Source organism: Scyliorhinus canicula, chromosome 10 (genome assembly GCF_902713615.1).
Source record: "Scyliorhinus canicula chromosome 10, sScyCan1.1, whole genome shotgun sequence".
In the NCBI taxonomy this organism is placed as follows: Eukaryota; Metazoa; Chordata; class Chondrichthyes; order Carcharhiniformes; family Scyliorhinidae; genus Scyliorhinus; species Scyliorhinus canicula.
In genome coordinates this window covers 190,825,982-190,846,447 of record NC_052155.1, presented here as the reverse complement: position 1 = coordinate 190,846,447, position 20,466 = coordinate 190,825,982, and the positions used below count along the sequence as shown (strand labels likewise).

Genomic DNA, 20,466 nt, shown 5'->3' with positions numbered 1-20,466 from the left:
GACCATATAGTCCGCTCTTGAATTTGATCTTCCAAAATGCATCACCTCGCATTTGCCTGGATTGAACTCCATCTGCCCAACTCTCCAATCTATCTATATTTTGTTGTATTCTCTGACAGTCCTCCTCGCTATCTGCAACTCCACCAATCTTAGTATCATCTGCAAACTTGCTAATCAGACCACCTATACCATCCTCCAGGTCATTTATGTAGATCACAAATAACAGTGGTCCGAGCATGGATCCCTGTGGAACACCACTAGTCACTCTTCTCCATTTTGAGACACTCCCCTCCACCACTACTCTCTGTCTCCTGTTGCCCAGCCAGTTCTTCATCCATCTAGCTAGTACACCCTGAACCCCATACGACTTCACTTTTTCCATTAACCTGCCATGGGAAACTTTATCAAACGCCTTACTAAAGTCCATGTATATGACATCTACAGCCCTTCCCTCATCAATTAACTTTGTCACTTCCTCAAAGAATTCTATTAGGTTTGTAAGACATGACCTTCCCTGCACAAAACCATGCTGCCTATCACTGATAAGTCTATTTTCTTCCAGATGTGAATAGATCCTATCCCTCAGTATCTTCCCCAACAGTTTGCCTACCAATGACGTCAAGCTCACAGGTCTATAATTCCCTGGATTATCCTTGCTACCCTTCTTAAACAAAGGGACAACATTAGCAATTCTCCAGTCCTCCGGGGCCTCACCCGTGCTCAAGGATGTTGCAAAGATATATGTTAAGGCCCCAGCTATTTCGACCCTCGCTTCCCTCAGCAACCTGGGATAGATCCCATCCGGTCCTGGGGACTTGTCCACCTTAATGTCTTTTAGAATACCCAAAACTTACCCCTTCCAAATGACAACTTGACCTAGAGTATTTAAACATCCATCCCTAGCCTCAACATCCGTCTTGACCCTTTGCTTTGTGAATACCGATGCAAAGTACTCATTAAGAATCTCACGCATTTCCTCTGAGTCCACGCATAAATTCCCTCTTTTGTCTTTGAGTGGGGCAATCCTTTCTCTAGTTACCCTCTTGCTCCTTGCATACGAATAAAAGGCTTTGGGATTTTCCTTAACCCTGTTAGCCAAAGATATTTCATGACCCCTTTTAGCCCTCTTTATTGCGCGTTTGAGATTCGTCCTACTTTCCCGATATTCCTCCAAAGCTTCATCAGTTTTGAGTTGCCTCGATCTTGTGTATGCTTTCCCTGGCACACACTGAACAGCCAACAGTGAAGAGGAGAACAGGTCAATTAATCCACAAAAAAAGCTCTCTCCCGGGGCTGGGCAGCAGGATGTCCACCAAGCATAGGGCTTGGCTCATCCCCAGGCCACTGAAGAAGCAAAACCCCAAACTTCCAGGATGCCCCCTCCGCTCCAACAGTCACCCTTGAGAAGGGATATCCCAAGCCCTTCGGGGTGACAGCCACAGCACTGCATCTACCATAGCCCAACACATCCTGACACACAGGAAGCTGTACCCCCAGGACCTCCAACACAGACACAAATCTGCACCTCAGCCAAACCCATGCCTCTGCTATCCCATCTGGGGCAATGCACCATCCCACTTATACTAAGAAGATGGGACCCTAACCCAAGAAGAAGAACCTCTCAAGACCGAACAATTGGATGTCCTCGAACATCCTCGTGCTCAAATCACGCACTACCTTGCAGGACAATGATTGAAAAATCAACAACATAATCATGAGGGACTAACGTCCAGGATTATAGAAGAATTTCAGGATAAAGACACCATCCAAATTGCATGAGGAGGTAAAGGATATGCCAGTGAGTATGTTTCAAGATCTCTCAAGGATTCCAACCATCGAAGCATGCGGCACCATCACTAGGCCCTGGCCTGGGGTGGGGGGATGGCTCAACCTGTGCAACCATCTCCAACCCCTCATGACAAGCATCGAGAATAGGACAATATAGGACCAGTGATTCATGGCCTCGAAGATCATATTTGTTGTGCTTTGTTGAATCTGATGCACCCAGCCTCCAAACCATGGTTACCGAAACATGGGAGCCAATTCTCAACCTCAATTAGGAACTCACCTCTCACCAGGGACGCACCTGTCCGGGCCCTACCTCCTGATCACGTCAAGATAAACGACACACCATGCAGCAAGATCTTGACGCCATGAAGGCGGGCCCTCAACAGGGACAGTGCTCTTTCGAGTGCAAGAACCCACATGCGCCTCCACCATTCTCCTAAAAGTACCCCACAATTCTTCAAAGTGAGCTGTAATGACCTGCACTGGAGCTACAAGGTCTTCAACCAAGACAACATTTTCAATGGCGGCCATCATCTGGATATACACAGCACTGCCGAAACGAGAGCCTGATTAGCAACAACGCCACTGCGAGCTGCGCCCCACCCCAGCTCCCTCTGACCACCCAACAAACGAGGATTTTTACTAATTCTCTCGACTCTTCTTCACAAAACACCAATCAAGAACCTCCATGTAACCTAAGAGAAAACAAATATGAAATGTGCATCAGGATAAAATATAGGGTTAAACAGCTCCTGTGCTGACAGCATGTGACCCCCCCCCCCAGTTACTGTTTTTTAGTTACGGTGCATCTTTAGTCTGGTTTTTAATCTCTATAATTGTTTCAGGTTATATAACATTTTGAAATCTGTTGTTACAATTGAGGTGTTTCATTGACCCTATTACTCTCTTTCAGCTATGATCGTGGCTCCACTTACAATGCGTTTGTGGGTAAAGGGCGACTGATTGCTGGGATGGATAAAGCTCTGATTGGGATGTGTGTGAATGAAAGACGTTTTATAAAAGTGCCACCTCACCTGGCCTATGGCGAAGAAGGAATGTGTAAGAAAAATTCTGGCTGATGTCCTTATCTTTGCCTTTATTTAGTAATTGAAGTAGTCCTTGTTTTGGTTCTTAATGTACCTCCTTTAGAACAGGAGACCAGTCAGCCCCTCAAATTTGTTCCGCCATTCAACAAAAACATGGCTGAGCTGTACTTCACCACCTTTACTCCACTTCCCCTGATTGATGCTCGAGAGCTCCAATTGGCCCCAGTTTGTGACGATTTGGTGGAGTGCGTTCCAGGTTTCGATTACCCTTTGTGTGACACTGCTTCCCTGAATAACCTGGTTCTCACTTTAAAATGAATATCCCCTTCGTTCTGGACTCACCACCCAGGGGAAATAGCTCCTTCGTATCTGCCCTCACAAATTATTTGGACATTGTATACACCTTGATCAGATTACCCTTCAGGCTCCTATACTCAAGGGAATACAAGCCCAGCATATGCAACATGTTCTTGTAATTAGCCCTTCTATATCCAAGTGTCACCCTGGTGAATCTGTACTCTACCCTCTTTAGGGTATTTTATCCTTACAGAGTTTAATGCCCAGAATTGAATGTAATACTCCACATGACTTCTGATATTTTTAATGTACAGCTGATATAATCCCACCTGGTGCCACCTTGTTTTTTGACGTATTGATGCTCGATATCTGGAACCCTGACGATAAAGTGAAAATCGATGTTCACTATAAACCTGAAAACTGCAGTCGCACAGTGCAGGTATCTGATTTTGTCCGTTACCATTACAATGGCACTCTCCTGGACGGCACCCTCTTTGACTCCAGGTATGAGAATTTCATTTCATTTTTCACTTGCTTTCCATGTATTGTTATTAATTATTAATATTTCCAGTGTTGATTTGCTACAGCTGTCGTTTGAACAGCCCCTTGCTCACTGCTATTTGTCATGTCCTTGCAGCCACACTCGGCAGCAAACCTATGACACCTACATTGGAATTGGCTGGTTGATCGCAGGCATGGATGAGGGGCTGCTGGGTATGTGCATGGGAGAGAAGAGGACGATCACTATGCCACCATTCCTGGGCTATGGAGACAAAGGAGATGGTAAGACTGCCAGTAAAATTGCAGCTCGGTTGACCCACTGATTGAAATGTGTTGCATATCAGGTAGGGGCAGAATCTGTCTGAATTCCTAATCATGGTTTAGTTGATGAGCCTGTTACTCATCAAAATTAATTGTGGGAAGGCCAATAGCGGTATTGTCACTTGACTAGTAATCTATAAACCCAGGGCAGAATCTGGACACCCGGGTCCAAATCCCACCACGGCAGATGGTGAAATTGGAAACCATTGTCATAAAAATCCACCTGATTCATTGATTTTAAAATTTCTTTTAACCCAAAATAAGGTAATGCCTTGTTGAAAGTCTGTTTAGTCCATACCCAAGATGTTCTCTGTTTCTGATTAAATCTGCTGTAGGATTAGGTGCTCTACTCCATTGAAGCTTACTGATATCAGGGATATTGGACGGTAGTTTGATGGTAATTTTGGTTCTTTACCTGGTTCTGAGAAGCTGTTGATTTTAGACATGTGCCAGGATTTTGGCAGTTTTTCCTCTCATTTGATCCTTGAAAAGAATTGGGTCAACCAGCAGCGGGCCTGAGGGCCTAGGTGTTTTAGGAACTCGGTGAGGATATTGTTATAACCAGCAGCAGTGCCCAGCTTGACGGTTTGTAGAACTTTGTCCAACTCTGGAGTGGTGCTGGATTTCCAATCTGGAGTTGTGCTGCCTGTGGAAGAGTTTCCACTCTCTGGGTTTGCTTCTTCATTTCTTTTTTCTAGCAGTGATTTTCCCCATGTGAAGGCGAAAACTTGTGACCTGATTAGTATTTGCAGATAGGCGGCTTGGCGTTAATGGCTACTGGGCTGCTTTGAGTTGGTGAAGGATTCTCCAACATTTCTGACTTTAGAGTCTGAAGTTCAAGTTCTTTGTCATCTCTTCCAATCTGACCTGGAGGACACTGTCCAGGCATTCAGTCAGTTGGTCTGTCGCATCTGGGTCACTGGAGGACTGATATTGTTGGAGTGGGAAGACAGACTTCTCTTCCATAAGAAAAGAACATAAGAACTAGGAGCAGGAGTAGGCCATCTGGCCCCTCGAGCCTGCTCCGCCATTCAATGAGATCATGGCTGATCTTTTGTGGACTCAGCTCCACTTTACGGCCCGAACACCATAACCCCTTAATCCCTTTATTCTTCAAAAAACTATGTATCTTTACCTTAAAAACATTTAATGAAGGAGCCTCAACTGCTTCACTGGGCAAGGAATTCCATAGATTCACAACCCTTTGGGTGAAGAAGTTCCTCCTAAACTCAGTCCTAAATCTACTTCCCCTTATTTTGAGGCTATGTCCCTTAGTTCTGCTTTCACCCGCCAGTGGAAACAACCTGCCCACATCTATCCTATCTATTCCCTTCACAATTTTAAATGTTTCTATAAGATCCACCCTCATCCTTCTAAATTCCAACGAGTGCAGTCCCAGTCTACTCAACCTCTCCTCATAATCCAACCCCTTCAGCTCTGGGATTAACCTAGTGAATCTCCTCTGCACACCCTCCAGTGCCTGTACGTCCTTTCTCAGGTAAGGAGACCAAAACTGAACACAATACTCCAGGTGTGGCCTCACTAACACCGTATACAATTGCAACATAACCTCCCTAGTCTTAAACTCCATCCCTCTAGCAATGAAGGACAAAGTATATACACAGGGCGATATCCCCATGGGAAAATTCTGGTGGCTGCTTGACAGGTGACTAATGGTGTACCACAGAGATCTGTGTTGGGCCCTCAATTATTCATTAATGACTTGGACTAGGGTATAGAAAGTCGTATATCCAAATTTGCAAGTGATACAGAGTTAGGTGTCACAGTAGACAGCCTAGATGATAGCAGAAAGTGCAAGGAGATATTGACAGACTAGGTGAAGGGGAAGAATTGTGGCAGATGGAATTTAATGTAAGGAAGTGTGACGTTCATAGAATTTACAGTGCAGAAGGAGCCCATTCAGCCCATCGAGTCTGCTCCGGCTCTTGGAAAGAGCACCCTACCCAAGTACACACCTCCACCCCATAACCCAGTAACCCCACCCAACACAAGGGCAATTTTGGACAATAAAGGCAATTTATCATGGCCAATCCACCTAACCTGCACATCTTTGGACTGTGGGAGGAAGCCAGAGCACCCGGAGGAAACCCACGCACACACGGGGAGAACGTGCAGACTCCACACAGACAGTGACCCAAGCCAGGAATCGAACCTGGGACCCTGGAGCTGTAAAGCAGTTGTGCTATCCACTATGCTACCATGCGGCTCAAGTTATCAATGCTGGACCAAAAAAGGATAAAGCAGAATACTATCTAAATGGAAAGAGGTTAGGTGCAGTGGATGTCCAAAGAGACTTGGGGGTTCAGGTGCATAGATCTAAAATTCTAGGAACAAGTGCAGAAAATGATGAAAAAGGTTAATGGAATGCCAGCCTTTTATATATAGACGATTGGAATATAAAAACACAGGAATTATGCTGCAGCTGTACAAAGCCCTGATTAGACCTCACTTGGAGTCACTGTGAGCAGTTCTGGGCACCACACCCTGGGAAGGATATTTTGGCCTTGGAGGGATGGCAACGTAGGTTTACAAAAATGATACTTGGATTACAGAGGTTGAGTTACAAGGAGAGATTACTCCAATTCGACCTGGTTTTGCTAGAATTTAGACAGTTAAGGGGTGATCTGATTGAAGTATTCAAGATATTAACAGGGAGAGACAGGGTAGATAAAGATGAACTATTTTCATTGGTTGGAGATTCTAAAACTAGGGTGACATAGTCTAAAAATTAGGGCTAAGCCGTTCAGGAAGATGTTTGGAAGAACTTCACTCAAAGGGTGGTAGAGGTTTGGAGCTCTCTCCCACACACAGCAGCTGAAGCAAAACAGTTAATTTTGAATCTGAGATAGATAGATTTTTATTAAGCAAAGATATGAAGGGATATGGGCCAAAGGCAGGTATATGGAGTTAGGTCACAGATCAGCCGTGATATAATTTATGAAGGGACAGGCTCGAGGGGTTGAATGGCCTACTCCTGTTCCAATGTTGCCCTGACTGTGTGGCAAATTTTTAACAGATTATCGTTATAACACTTTGTTCCAATATCTTGGTGTATTTCTCCCAATTGCTGAGTGTTTTGGCAAAGGTTGGTATCATGACCAGTACAGGCTTGGAGGGCCGAAGAGCCTGTTCCTGTGCTGTATTCTTCTTTGTTCTTTGGCTTTTTGTGGGTTGCAAACCGTTGCCGCTTTAAGTTAATGAAGATCAAGAGTCAAATATGGAGCAGGGAGGGTCTTTGCTGGATGTGTGAGACGTTGCACAGAATTTGAGATGATGGAGGAAGTGGATTATTGTTGTGGAGCGAAGGTCCCTAACCAGGAGTGTCCTGGCTGCAGATAGGCCCTCAGCATTGAGTTGCAGGATGTAAAGTGCGGGTCCAATGGGATGGGAGCCACAGGCTTTTCATATTGCTGGCGGTTTTTTGATTCCGTGATACCAGTGCAAACTTATTGAATTTGCTTTGTAAGGAGGATCATTGGGTTCCCTGGCTAAAGGCCTGATGGGTGCTGCATTGAGAACGCTGATCCATTGCCACCTAATGAACAAATGAAATAAACTCCTGGTTTAATAGAATAGCATTGGTGGATTAAAGTGGGGGAGGAAAGAGCTTCTGGGGAAGGAATGAACTCTGCTTTCTCCTTGCCCTGTGAGCATACTTTACTGAAGAATTGCTGGAAACTGCTTTACTTTGTAAAGATTCTGCGCATTAGCAACAGATGAAGTAACCAACACTGGTGTAAAATACAGAAAATTTGGGATGGGAGCTTTACGAACTGAGTGTACACCTTGCAAATGATTTGAAAAACAGTGCAAGTAGGTGTTGCTAGATCAGGGGTGGGCAAACTACGGCCCGCGGGCCGCATGCGGCCCGCCAAAGGTCTTTATGCGGCCCACCAAGATCAAGTCATATTTTTTAATAAGGTTAATTGGGGGGGGGGGGGGGGGGGGGTGCTGTTGGGTTACTGGTATAGGGTGGATACGTTGACTTGAGTAGGGTGATCATTGCTCGGCACAACGTCGAGGGCCGAAGGGCCTGTTCTGTGCTGTACTGTTCCATGTTCTATATGAGGCGCCCAGAATCATAACCGGGTGAAGCGCCATTTTTGAAAAGTAGAGAAAAAGAGGGCTAAAGGCAGGATGCCCCCGGGGGTAGCGCTGAGATATATGCCGCACGCTAATTGGTTACAACCGGGACTATTAATTAATATACTATGCGGCCCTTTAAAATTGTGAATTTCTGAATGTGGCCCTTGCACGGAAAAGTTTGCCCACCCCTGTGCTAGATGATGTTGTTTTTCCTTGGCTAACTTGTGTTTTCTCCTTTAATATTACAGGGAAGGATATTGCCTCACAAGCCACTTTGGTCTTTCATGTAACTTTGGTGGATTTCCACAATCCTAAAGACAGCGTTGCCATTGAACAGGAATTTGTTCCTGATCCCTGTTCCAGGAAAACAAAAGTGGGAGATTTTGTAAGATATCATTACAATGGCACGCTAATGGACGGCACTTTGTTTGACTCAAGGTATCTTTATGCTTCATTCTCATTGATGTTGACTTCCAGTTATCTCACAGCTTGTGGCCTTTATTGTCATTAGTTCTGCTGTTTTTTAAATTCACCTATATGTTTTAGAATTCCCTTTATACCAAAGAACCTTACGGGCCTTTCTTCTAAAAACGGCGACCAGGGAACTCCCTCCCTGACTCCAGTACAGGCCTCTGAGAGTGCTAATCGGGTCAAACTCTCCTTTCAAGTTATCCCCCGGTATAACTCCTACCTTCACTGAAGAATTTTACTTACTTACCCCTTAATGGCATTGATGTCCAGGGTCCTGCGTTCTTAAGGAAGTGAAGTAAGCTAATAACCACTTTTTCAGGTTAAATTATTTTATTATTAACATACTCTTTTTTATCTCATTAAATTAAAAACATTATTTACTTTTTGATGTTGTCTGGTTGGTTGGTGAGGCCTTCAGACTCTCTCTCTCTCTCTTTCACTTTCAAGCCTCCTGGTCATCTCTCCTGGTGCAGTTTTCTCTTTTCCTCCTCTTCTGTCTTCTGTGGCTGCTTCTCTCCTGCTGCTGGGCCGTCTTCCTTCTGGTCTGGTCTGGTCTTTTGGGCCGCTTCTCTCCTGGGCCTTCCCTCTCCTGGGCCTCTGCTCCTGCTGTCCTTCTTCCTTCTTCGGGTGCCGCTGGTGTTCTGCTGCTGGTGTCTTTGTTCTTGCTTCTTGCCTCGTGGGGAGAAAAAGGGGAGGAGTCTGAAGTCCACGCTGGTTTCTCTGTTTCAGCTGTTCTGATCGGGACCTCTGATAAGGATCGGACTTCGGGTCTTAAAGGGGCAGTCCATCACAATTTTCCAACAACACAAAGAGATTTTTTTAAACTTTTTTCTTTTGCCTTTTTCCTGCTGCAGGTTGTAATAACCATTCTGATAGACTGAAATTGCTGCCCACAGTTTCTGTGCCCTTCAGCTGCCACCAACCTCTTGTGGGATCTTTCCCTGCACTCTCCCCGATCAGATGTTGGCAGACCTCTATGTTTCAAATGACACATTCTGTATTTTCCAGAACACCCCGTCTTGACATTTGAAACATTACTATAATTTGGTTTATTGTCCCCCCATCCAATTGTACTAACCTACATCCCTGATCATTGTCATTTGTATGCATATCATAGACCAGTGTCAATACGAGTCTTGTTTTCCATTTCTGATTGGAATGTGGTAATTGTGATATCTTTTACCCCCCACTGATCCCCTAGTCTTATTAATTTAAAATGTTCAATTGATCCTGCTTGTATTCCTAACTTCCCCATTAATGTCTAACATTGTCGTGAATCATGTAAGTCTGCCAACCCCTGGTTTACATGAGAGAACATCTTTCTGACAACGTGTATATTTTTCATTTCAGCATTTACAAAACCGCATTGAACCGTCTCTTTTTTTTTCTTCCCAAACAAATTCTCCTTATTGTTCTATACATAGTAAAATTTTTATCTTATCTTAACACCTTATACATTACCTAACCAATAGACTGTGTGTTACACTTTACATATTTTCAACTGTTAACAATTTAATATCAATATCGAAACATCGCTTCTTGGCTTTTGGAACAATCATTATTACATACTAACTAACCCTCTATTAAAACATTCACAGTTTAGAAATGCGGATCAAGTTATTTAACGACACACATACCCCCCTTCTCATATATATACAACAGTCCCTATCAATTTACATGAAAATAAAAAAATTTTCTTATCAACGATTATAGCTCTTCAATGCAATATTGTTTTGTTGCATTGGTAACAATTTTCCCGCCGTAGTATCAAGCTACTGAAATTCTTAACCTATTATCATTGATCATATTGGGGTTCCTCGTCAGTCGCTGCTATCTGCTGCCGAGACCTTAATGATTCCACTGCGTAGTACATACCCCATGGAGACCACAGATCATCCATCAACTAATGTCCAGTTAGAGATGTCTGACCGGGGGTTTCACTGTCCAGTTATAATTTGATATTCTAATTTGCATTTAATTCCCTCAAATTTGTAGCCAATTATATCATTAGTTTCCCCCCAATCCTGTCGAACAGATTCTTCTCTGGAGTGTAGTTCTCTTCCTTCTCGCGAACTGGTTTGTTATTGGAGTGTAGTTCTCTTCCTTCTTGCGACCTGGTTTGTTATTAATTTTTTCCACCTGAAAAAGCAAATGAACAGATCAAGGGTGGAGAGGGCCCTATTCTTTAATTCGGATTATCCCAGAAGTGCCCTCTCCAGGACTTCCGGATTCCTTTTGCCATCATTTCTTTTTGAACTGGTTTATATTCCATATCCTTGATGTAGTCAAGCCTCCTTCTGTCATTGCACCCCTGAGTGAGATTCGAAGAATCTCAAACTCCTCTGATGCTCACTGGGTCGTGTGTTTCAAGCGTGACACAATTTCTTTTGCTCCAGACACCATGCTTCTCTAATTCAATTGTATGTGTACCCAGAATCTGAACAATCTTGTCTTTACATTTTACAGTCTCGCGAATGATTTTCCCCGCAGTCTTAGTTGGTAACTTCACCCAAACTTCGTCTCCTACTTGATAATTCCCAGATTCACTTGGGTCTCCTTGTCCCTGGGGGACAGAGGTTCCAAGGTTGCTATTAAGATCAAATACTATTCTTTCAATGTCTTTATCCCAGCCTTTATTATTCTGATTCTTTATGATCCAATCCTTTACTTTTCTTACAGACCTCTCAGCCATTCCATTACTCTCAGGTGCATATTTCACGGCCCAATTGATTGTTATTCCTCTGTCAGCACAAAAGTTAATAACAGTATTGTTTCTAAAGTGTGGCGCGTTGTCCATTCGGATCGATTCTGGTCTACCTCTGGAGGTCATCATTTCTGCCAATACCCTTTTGGTTGTGGCTCCATTTGCTTTGCTGGTTGCTCTAAGGTCAATTTCTCCCGTGCAGCTATCAGCTTTGACTAAAAAATACAAATTACCTTTGCTGCTTCTGGGAAAAAGTGGTCCTGCATAATCTAATGACCATTCCTGCATTGGTTTCTCAGTTTTTATGCTCCCATATGTTTTATTTCCTCTCTGTCCTCCACAGGCCATACATCTCTCACATTTTCTCCTTACTGCAGTTAAATGTTGTCTCCAATAGGCTATTTTAAGTCCCAACTTCTTCAACTCCCTTGAGACTACAACGTGACCCCCATGTCCTGTGGCTTCATGTACTTGCTTAATTATCATTTGATGGTCGGCTGCTGAGTTCCCAAGAGTCCCCAAGATTATTGTCCTAAGTCTGGCTAATTCATCCACTTCCTGATTCCCCTTACACAGTTCCCCAATTCCTTTTGTGTGTGCTTTTTGATGAATTGTCTGGATCTCCATATCGGCTAAAATTTTATCTATCTCTTCCCACTGTTCTTTCTGTTCCAGTAGTTTATTTCTACCGTTCGTCCAACCGTTTAGTTTCCAAAACTCCAAATCTTTCTCCAATCCTTGCTGCACGAAAAAGCTATCGGTTACAACGGTAACTTCCTGCAGCTTTCGCTGGTGACACTCCTTTAACCCTTGCAATACTCCCTCTACCTCAGCTGTCTGAGCTGATCCAATGATTACTCCCTGTTCCTCCACTACTATGTTTCCTGAATTTTTTAAAATGAATGCCCATCTGGCTTGTTCTTCGTCCTTCTTGACTTTACTACCATCAGTATATAATACCCAAGCATTCACCAACTCCGTTTTACTAACTGGCTCATCAAGTTTCTGTCCCTTTTGAATGTTATGAACAAACATTAAGTCAGGGTTTAGAAGAATGGTTTCCCATCTTTCCCATCGAGCTGTATTCGCGCCTTGCTGGCAAATCTGTCTCTTGGTTAGCTCCTTTAACTCCAGAAACTCAGTTGTGACATAAATTTTCTTACCACCCGACAAGTTTTCTATCTCTGCTATTCTCTTTGTTATAGCTGCTAGACATTTCTCGATGTTTGAAAACTTTTGTTCAGCTCTCGACCAGTTTCCTGTCAGATGTTTGATAGGTGTCTGATTGCTAAGATTAGCAAGTACCATACCATATCCATTTTTATATATGTCTAATTTAATGCTTAAATCATCCTCTTCTTGTCTCCCAACTAATGACCCCGATATCGCAATTGCTGCCTTTAACTGATCTAACCCTCTCTGGGCCTCGCTGGTCCAAATAAAATCCCCTTTCAAGGTTTGATAAATGGCTTTAGCATAGAGACTGAAGTCCTTCACTACTGGCCTTAGATATCCCAACATTCCCATTATTTTTTGAACCCCTTTTTTCGAAACCGGCGCAGTAATTTCAGCTATCTTCTTCCTCATTTCAATACTGGCCTCTCTACCTTCCTTCGATACTGAATAACCCAAATAGTTGACTTCGCTTCTCCCAATTTGACATTTCTTTAGCCCTATTTTAAAGCCTGCTTCACCAAGTGTCTTAATGATCCTGGCCACTCTTTCCACATGTATGTCCTGATCGTCATCTCCAATTAATATATCATCGATATATACTAAGGCCAAATCATCTTGAATCAGCTCCCTGATTATTGCCTGAAAGTGATTTGGAGAATTAACATATCCCTGTGGAAGTCTACAATATACATAATGCTTAGTTCCAAAGGTGAATGCTGTTTTCTCCCTGCTGTCTGGGTCTAATGGAACACTCCAGAATCCATTCGCCAAATCTATACTAGTTAAGTAAGTTTTTCCCGCGACTTGCTCTAAGGTAGCTTGTGGATTTATTAAATATCTCTTGTCCTTCTTTGTGACTTTATTTAAAGCTTTGTAATTTGTTACCATTCTAAATGTACCATCTGGTTTTCTTACTACCTGAAGTGGACTATTTGTTGAGGCATATGTGACCCCTTGAATAATCCCCTGCTGCTCCAATTCCTTGATTATTATCTCCAGCTCGCTCTTAGCTCCTCTAGGCAAAGGATACTGTTTTTGAGGTCTGTGTTGTCCCCCGTGAATTGTGTGTTGAAATTGCTGGCTAAGCAAACCTGTGTCATTCTTACCTATCGCTAGGTTTGCTCCCATCAGTACTTCTTCCATCTTCTTCCAAGCTTCGTCATTTAAAATACTTTTCTCTTTCTGTTTCCTTATTTCCTCCATGTTATCAATTGGTTTTAATATCCTTATTTTTCCAGTATCTATTTTTATTAAATCTTTCCCTGCCATCAGATTATCAGTTCCTGATATTGCCAGTAATTCTCCCAATCTAACTTCTGGTCTAATATCCTTATTCCCTAATGCTCCTTCTACTATGTATTTCTTTCCTGTCGGATTTCCAGCTTCTTCCCTTATCATTGATATCTCAGCCCCTGTGTCCACTATACATCTTTCCCCCTTGTATACTACTACTAATTCTCCTTTGTCTGTTTCTGTTGTTAGATTTTGTATAGCCTGTTTAAGGGGAGAAGCCGAATCCTGTCCATATATACCGGGGCCTCCTCTGCCTCCTCCTCGGAATCCCCCTCGCGAGCGTCCCGGATACCCTTCTGGTGGTTGATATCTACCTTGCTCAATCCTCCCCTGACCAGCTGCTCTTCTTCTCCTATCCTCAATGAATCTGTCTCTTTCCTCCCGACTGAGGGCTAGGAATTGTCCCCTTGGTAAATAATCTAGATTTTGTGGTGGAGGTGGCCCTTGTGACCGCAAATTATACCCATGTTGTGGCATTGCTGGTTGTGCTGGATTTTGTTCCGATTTGTCAGGTATCTGTCGGTTTGGTGGTCTAATCTGAGCATTTTGTGTTGAAACATTATTTTGGGCAGCTGCTCTTTTTTGTTCCCCTTTTGTGTGTTTATCCTTAAATGCTTTGCCTGCCAAATCAAATTTAACCAGTTCTCTTCCTATTTCTCTTCTAGAGGTCGTTAACAGTATTATTGAGAGGCTTTTTCCTCCTGGAATCTTGGGTCCTAATTCCCTCAGGAATCTGACTACATCGACCCCCTCTTCCTTATTAACCTCATATATTCGGTCGATATATGGTGTGAGGTGTTCCCCTGCATATGCTGCCTCTGTCATCTCTTTCATTAAATTAGCTCTCTCATTTCCCAAATCTAACTCATTTATTAAATCTGCGACTTCGCCTGTAACTATTTCTCCCACTGTATGTAAATCAATCAATTTGGTGGATTCTCCTGATGCCCCCATTTTCTTCGCTAACTGTTTTAACCTCTGTGAATACTCAATTCTACTCTCCCCATGTTTCTTTGGGCCTGCTGTCTTCATTACGGCTGCTACTATTTTATACGGTACCATGCCTCCCTGTCCTTCCTCTGGACCTGGTGTAAATGACTGAACTATTTTCTCACTTCTGGGGCATGGTGTTCTCAAAGGGGCACCTCTATCTGGGTCCCTATATTCGGAGAAATGTATCCGTCGTCGTACCGGTTCTTTCTCAAAATAGGGGGTACCATGTTGTGCAAACTCTTCCACCGATTCTATATATTCTTCAAACCTTGCACTTGGTACCTGGCTATCTCGTGGAGCATAACTTGCCCTATCCATTGGAGTAGGAGCAGTTTTTTGGGGTCTTGGACGATTCTGTATCCTTTCCTGTGGTCTTAGTGCTGCTATTATCTGGCCTTGTGTTTCTGTGCTGTTCCTTACCCTACTCATGGCTCTTCCGAAACTGTCATACCCTTTGCTCATTTGCCAAATTTTAGCTTTGGGGGTAACGTTTGGTAATTCTAGTAATTTCGTAGAATCAATTTGTTGACTTCCGCCTAATATTTCTCCTATTTTAAGTCCCCTAGCTGTAATCTCTCTTTCCCATCCTTCCTGATCTCTATGGTGTACCATTTCTGCTTCTGGATTATACATATAATACGGTACATCCTTATTTACTGGTTGATAAGTGGAAGGTTGTTGGTGTTTCCAGTGATCGCTATAATCCCCTATTTCTAATGGTTTAGAATTTTTTCTATTCCCTATTCCTCTCTTTGGTTTGACTATTTCCTCATTCTCGGATGAGGATGATAATTCTTCCAATCCCATCACAGGAGGCGCCATAATCCCAACTATGCCTTGTTCCTCTTCACTTTCTTGTGGTTCAACGAAATGATCGATAAACGCTTCTTTCTTATGTGTGGCAGATTGCTGAGGCCAATTTTCTTCCTGAAACAGACTTGGATCTGGGTATGGAAAATTGTATCCCGTTGGGAAATTTTCACAGGAGTCCGAATTCTCTCGGCTATCTGATTCTAGGCCTGATTCCTCGTCACTTTCCATTTCTAATGGTTCATTTTTCTGCAGTTGTTTTATATATTTGCCTACCACTTCAGAGTTAATTTTGTGTTTACTATGGATCTGTATTATTTCTGTCCTGTTTACTCCGTCAATGATTTTAATCAGTTTGGAACACACTTTGCCCACTTGAGCAGCTGCATGCTTCTGTCTGTGTCCAAATACGATTAGTGATTCAGCTCGCTTTTCAAATGCAAACTGACAAAGTGCTTTAAGGACCCTGACTGAATCTGTATATTGCAGGGCTTTTGGCACTCTAACAAAGAGGGAGATATCTCCGTCTGGATACATATCTCCTGTCCAGGATTTCTTTTGCTCTTTTAATTTCTTCCATTCCCTTTTCATTTCTACATTTCTCTTGACCGTATCCCAGGGCATGAGAATTACCCTAATTGCCATTTTCGGATTTTTAGTTCTGTTCCTGGTTGTCCCTTTCAGGTGCACTCTGAAATTAAGGATAAGTACCCTTTCTGGGCCCTATCCAAGGCTGACCAAGGCACTATCTTCCTGCTCTAGTTAAGGGTCGATTGATTATTGGTTTCTGAATATAAGCGTCCCTATTTTCCAGAAAATGTCCGCACAATCCGCCTTACTCTGAGGATGATTTATTCTTTAGCCCCTACTCTGCTTAACTAGAAACTTCTAATATTCTAGCCTCGCTTTACCTAGAAACTTCTAATATTCTAGCCTCGCTTTACCTAGAAACTTCTAATATTCTAGCCTCGCTTTACCTAGAAACTTCTAATATTCTAGGCTTTTCTTGGGAACTAGAAACTTCTAATATTCTAGCCCCTACTCCGCTTAACTAGAAACTTCTAATATTCTAGCCTCGCTTTACCTAGAAACTTCTAATATTCTAGGCCTCCACGCTGGGCGCCATGTTTTTTAAATTCACCTATATGTTTTAGAATTCCCTTTATACCAAAGAACCTTACGGGCCTTTCTTCTAAAAACGGCGACCAGGGAACTCCCTCCCTGACTCCAGTACAGGCCTCTGAGAGTGCTAATCGGGTCAAACTCTCCTTTCAAGTTATCCCCCGGTATAACTCCTACCTTCACTGAAGAATTTTACTTACTTACCCCTTAATGGCATTGATGTCCAGGGTCCTGCGTTCTTAAGGAAGTGAAGTAAGCTAATAACCACTTTTTCAGGTTAAATTATTTTATTATTAACATACTCTTTTTTATCTCATTAAATTAAAAACATTATTTACTTTTTGATGTTGTCTGGTTGGTTGGTGAGGCCTTCAGACTCTCTCTCTCTCTCTTTCACTTTCAAGCCTCCTGGTCATCTCTCCTGGTGCAGTTTTCTCTTTTCCTCCTCTTCTGTCTTCTGTGGCTGCTTCTCTCCTGCTGCTGGGCCGTCTTCCTTCTGGTCTGGTCTGGTCTTTTGGGCCGCTTCTCTCCTGGGCCTTCCCTCTCCTGGGCCTCTGCTCCTGCTGTCCTTCTTCCTTCTTCGGGTGCCGCTGGTGTTCTGCTGCTGGTGTCTTTGTTCTTGCTTCTTGCCTCGTGGGGAGAAAAAGGGGAGGAGTCTGAAGTCCACGCTGGTTTCTCTGTTTCAGCTGTTCTGATCGGGACCTCTGATAAGGATCGGACTTCGGGTCTTAAAGGGGCAGTCCATCACAATTTTCCAACAACACAAAGAGATTTTTTAAAACTTTTTTCTTTTGCCTTTTTCCTGCTGCAGGTTGTAATAACCATTCTGATAGACTGAAATTGCTGCCCACAGTTTCTGTGCCCTTCAGCTGCCACCAACCTCTTGTGGGATCTTTCCCTGCACTCTCCCCGATCAGATGTTGGCAGACCTCTATGTTTCAAATGACACATTCTGTATTTTCCAGAACACTGCGGCTGTGAATAGACATGGCTGTGTCTGTATTGCCATGAGAAGGTGATCGTGGGTCTTCTCCTTAAACTTTATGGTGATGGTCCACACCGTGGCAAGGACTAGGAAACTCCCAGGATACTGCCTCTGACAAATACCTGAACCAGGTTCATGTGTCACATGGAGGGGAATCTGAACATGTTTGGGTTTCCTCTGTGTGGCGTGTTACTCTATTCCAGTTCACAAGTGTTACAGTGCAGAAGGAGGCCATTGACTCATTGTGCCTGCATTAGCTCTCCAAATGAGCATCATGGCTTAGTGCCATTCCCTTGCCTTTTACCTGTACCCCTGCACATTATTTCTATCCAAATAATCATTGAATGAACTCTTTAAAGCCTTGATTGAACCTCCCTCCACCACACTTCCAGGCAATGTATTCCAGACCCCAAATACACACTGTGAAAGTTTTTTTTCTCACATTGCACTTGCTTCCTTTACAAATCACTTAAATCTGTGCCCTCGCGTTCTTAATCCTTCTACGAGTGGGAACAGTTTCACCTTATCTACTCTGTCCAGCCCCCTCATGATTTTAAACATCTCTATCAAATCTCCTCTTAGTCTTCTCTCCGAGGAGAGCCGTCCTAACTTCTTCAATCTATCCTCACAACTGAAGTTTCTCACCACTGGAACCATTTTTGTAAACCTCTTCTGCATTCCCTTCAATGCATTCACATACTTACTAAAATGTGGCACCCAAACCGTAGACACTATTCCAGCTGAGGTTGAATTAGTGTTCTGTACAGGTTCAGCATAACCTCCTTGCTCTTGTACTCTGTGCCCCTATCAATAAAACCCAGAATACTGTATAGTGGGATCAGGGTATTGAACTTGACGATCATAATTAAAGGTGGAGCAGGGCTGAAGGGCCGCCTCCTGCTATTTTCAATGTTGTTCCATTTTCTTCGGAGAAGTCTGAAACGAGAAAATTGCCATGTCATCAAATGTTTGATTTCTTTTTCAGCTATTCCCGGAATCACACTTACAACACATACATAGGGAAAAGCTATGTTATTGCAGGAATGGAAGAAGGATTACTGGGTGTGTGTGTTGGCGAGAAAAGAACAATTATAATTCCACCTCACCTGGGATATGGTGAAGAAGGGATAAGTAAGTTGGTGTGTGTGTAATTAGAACATAGAACAGTACAGCACAGAACAGGCCCTTCGGCCCTCAATGTTGTGCCGAGCCATGATCACCCTACTCAAACCCACGTATCCACCCTATACCCGTAACCCAACAACCCCCCCCTTAACCTTACTTTTTGTAGGACACTACGGGCAATTTATCATGGCCAATCCACCTAACCCGCACATCTTTGGACTGTTGGAGGAAACCGGAGCACCCGGAGGAAACCCACGCACACAGGGGGAGGACGTGCAGACTCCACACAGACAGTGACCCAGCCGGGAATCGAACCTGGGACCCTGGAGCTGTGAAGCATTTATGCTAACCACCATGCTACCCTGCTGCCCCTAGTAATTGTATTACTCTTTCTGAATTTCTGATTTTAAATTGAGGAAATGTAGCAGTGAAATAAAGGGGCAACACGTTGGCACAGTGGTTAGAACATACATTGCAGAAGGAGGTCATTCAGCCAATCGAGTCTGCACCGACCCACTTAAGCCCTCACTTCCACCCTATCCCCGGAACCCAATAACCCCTCCTAACCTTTTTTTGGTCACTAAGGGCAATTTATCATGGCCAATCCACCTAACCTGCACATCTGTGGGAGGAAACCGGAGCTCCCGGAGGAAACCCACGCAGACATGGGGAGAACGTGCAGACTCCGCACAGACAGTGACCCAGCGGGGAATCGACCCTGGCGCTGTGAAGTCACAGTGCTATCCACCTGTGCTACCATGCTACGGCATCACAGCTCCAGGGACCCAGATTCAATTCCAGCCTTGGGAGACTCTGTGTGGAGTTTGCACTTTCTCCCCGTGTCTGTGTGGGTTTCCTCCGGGTGCTCCGGTTTCCTCCTACAGCCCAACGATGTGCAGGTTAGGGTGGATTGGCCACGCTAAATTGCCCCTTAGTGTCCAAAGGTTAGGTGGGTGAAGGAAATGGCAAAGGGGAGTCCAAGGAGTTCCTAAGAAAGACGATTATTCAGCACGGGGCAGCAGGTTAGCACAGTGGTTAGTATTGTTGCTTCACAGTGCCAGGGTCCCGGGTTCGATTCCCGCTTAGGTCACTGTATAGAGTCTGCACATTCTCCCTGCATCTGCATGGGTTTCCTCCGAGTGCTTCCCCACACACAAATATTATACATATAAATATCTATATCTTGAGAACTGATCGTGACCAGCAATTATATCCAAGATTAAGGAATTTGAAGCATTTACCTTGTTTCAAATTACACTTTTAATCCAACTCGGCTGCCATTTGATTTTAAACTCCCTATTCAAACTACTATTGCAAAGTAATAAAATAGGGAAAATAAAACATTAAAGCTAGCAGCACAACAAAGAAAATCCACACAAATGCATTATTAAACACACACATTCATTCATTGGAGCTTCTCCACAACATTTTGCTCTCATTCAATATTAATAATTTGAACTGATCAAAATAGAATATTCCGAGAAAACAAATGAAATGGATTAAGACCGTCGTCTTCTTTGAAAACTGTAATATTGAACTGTAAATTTTCAAGAATTATACATAAAGGTAAGTTTAATAATCTTTCATAGCCGCGGATAGCTTTTGAAGCAACCCACATTCTTGCCCCAGAATTACCGCTCTCCCACCATAACAAAGCAATTGCTTTAACAACTCCTCTATCACTTTATCACAGCTTATTCTTCTCACTTGATCTAATTTAAAATACA

General features: G+C 43.4%; 1 protein-coding gene across 1 annotated transcript in view; it reads left to right on the top strand.

Moving 5' to 3' along the window:
* Positions 1-20,466, top strand: part of fkbp9 (FKBP prolyl isomerase 9) — a 37,358-nt gene that overhangs the window by 1,585 nt on the left and 15,307 nt on the right. The window contains exons 2-6 of the mRNA XM_038810392.1: positions 2,702-2,847; positions 3,446-3,635; positions 3,769-3,914; positions 8,309-8,498; positions 18,600-18,745. Of these exons, the coding sequence (XP_038666320.1) occupies positions 2,702-2,847; positions 3,446-3,635; positions 3,769-3,914; positions 8,309-8,498; positions 18,600-18,745 (818 nt within the window). The remainder of the gene's footprint in view (positions 1-2,701; positions 2,848-3,445; positions 3,636-3,768; positions 3,915-8,308; positions 8,499-18,599; positions 18,746-20,466) is intronic.